Genomic DNA, 1,960 nt, shown 5'->3' with positions numbered 1-1,960 from the left:
AAAGAGCTTTCTTGAATGCCATTACTGAGAACCAAACCCCACTTTCCTCTGGAACAAGCACCTGCATCTGTTTTGCCTGTCGCCTGGCTTTGACGCAGATCGTTTATTGTTAGCAAACCTATCTCATTTTGGCTTTCCACTTAAGAAAGAAGCTGTGAGTCCAACAAGTGGCCTTGTCAGATCAAGCGAGTCTTGATTTATGATGCAAATAATGGTGTGGTAGTGGTGGTTCTTTTTTCTACTGCTGAATATTTAGGAAGCATCTTCTCATAAAAATAATGGATGTTTCATTCTCACTCTCTGAGGCACAAAACAGTAAATGAACAGGCTTAACTAATGTGCTTGTTACTTTTCTCCCCTAAGCAATTAAAAAGGCAAAGGAATAAGTGAAATTTTCATCATATTGACAAGTAGGTTCTCATCTTTCTCTCTCTCTCTCTCTCTCTCTTTGTCCTGTCTCTTTCCAGCCATTCAGAAAAAGCGAGATATTTCATTTCATCCTCTATGGGAACCTTTTGAGGAATAATCCAATTTGTGTCTCTAAATGCCCATCCTGTTAAACAAAGACAAATAATAATTGCCACATGTTCTATATTCACATCTAAGCTGTTAATCATAAAAAATGCAGTGATACAAAAGAGGATTAAAAACAAATATTTTCCAATACAAAATTGTGTTGTTTCCTATTTAGATGTCCTTTTTTCTTTTGCCTGCTCAGTATCCCTGATATCTTGGGGTGACCCTGCTTCTTTCTAAAATGCTTGTCTGTCATTGATGCTTATTTATACTTGCTGGACTACTAACAAAATGCCAAGAGTATTTTTGTGCTTTAAATGAAAAATAGTCACTCCTTCTAACACAATATGTCAGTTTTATGTCCATGGTTTTTCTACTCCTGAAAGAGAACAGGTTGGAATGCTGAAATCACATTTGCCAGTGGTCTTCCCAGGTTCTTGTTTAAAAATAAAATCTGTGCCCGTGCATTTTGTTCCTAGTTGAGTTGCTTTGCTTGGATGGTAGATAAGAGTCAATACAAGTAAGGGTTTGGATCACCTCACCTGACATTTTCAAAGGATCCTGCAAAATTGCATCTGCAAAATTTGAAATACACTCTTCTATGCAATTTAAATTCTCACATTTACCCATGCAAAAGTCATTTATGCGTGTATGCAAAGAGCTGCTTTGCAAGGCCAAATGTCAGCAATTGCACACCGCAAACAGCGTGCCTGAATGTGAAAATTTGCAGGTGCCATTGTAGGAGGCATCTTTGAAAATGCACTCTCACATTTATGGAGTGAGAAAGAGAGAGAAAGACAGAATAGTTAGCTAATTATTATGCAGCCTACTGACTGTGGGACATTTTTGCTGAACCATTGCTACAATTTAGACTAGACTGCTCACTAATCTCGATTTGGTTGTATAATCATGGTCACATGCTGGACTTCTCAGGTCACATCAATTTCAATACAATCTTTTCTGAAAGGCGATTTTCAACCTCCTCCACAGCTGGGATGCATTAGACATCAGGTAAATACTTCTGATTACTTAGGCAAAGATCCTTAAGCTAATAGGTCATTATTGGTAGCTAATGTGCTGTGTGGTCACTCAGGGCTCACAGCAGAGCTAGAGATACTTAAATAAAACATAATAGACCAGACAGAGAGTACAGTAATGGCCATTTATATTTAGGATCATTGCTTCTGTAAATGGCAATCGGTGGTTCATGACAGGAATATTGTGTGCGTGTGTGGGGGGGGGGGGGGGGTGTGGCAGGAAGGATGGGTCCTTAAAGTTAGTTTTTGCAGAAGGAGAACTGGCCATTCATTGCAGCTCAATGGCCAGTTTTCCCCTAGCTAGAATAGAGGGCATGAAGCCATTAACCAATCTTTTAACCATCTGTTGTCTTTTGTGTAGGAAAAGGACAGTAGTGGGCATTTCACAGAGAAAGTTCTCAGCAGGA

The 1,960-nt window shown here is 39.1% G+C and overlaps 1 protein-coding gene across 4 annotated transcripts in view; it reads right to left on the bottom strand.

Annotated features, from left to right (window-relative positions):
* ARHGEF9 (Cdc42 guanine nucleotide exchange factor 9) overlaps positions 1-1,960 on the bottom strand; it is a 156,286-nt gene that overhangs the window by 8,946 nt on the left and 145,380 nt on the right. The window contains exon 11 of one of the 4 annotated variants that reach the window (XM_006032115.2): positions 7-553. The exons of the other annotated variants lie outside the window; for them this stretch is intronic. Coding sequence (XP_006032177.2) covers positions 541-553 — 13 coding nt within the window. The 3' untranslated portion in view covers positions 7-540. Of the gene's footprint in view, positions 1-6; positions 554-1,960 lie in introns of those variants that run through there. 4 annotated transcript variants of the gene reach the window in all.

This window comes from Alligator sinensis, unplaced genomic scaffold (genome assembly GCF_000455745.1).
Source record: "Alligator sinensis unplaced genomic scaffold, ASM45574v1 scaffold626_1, whole genome shotgun sequence".
Classification (NCBI taxonomy): domain Eukaryota; kingdom Metazoa; phylum Chordata; order Crocodylia; family Alligatoridae; genus Alligator; species Alligator sinensis.
The sequence above is the reverse complement of the archived record's forward strand: the minus strand, read 5'-3'. Positions and strand labels throughout refer to the sequence as shown.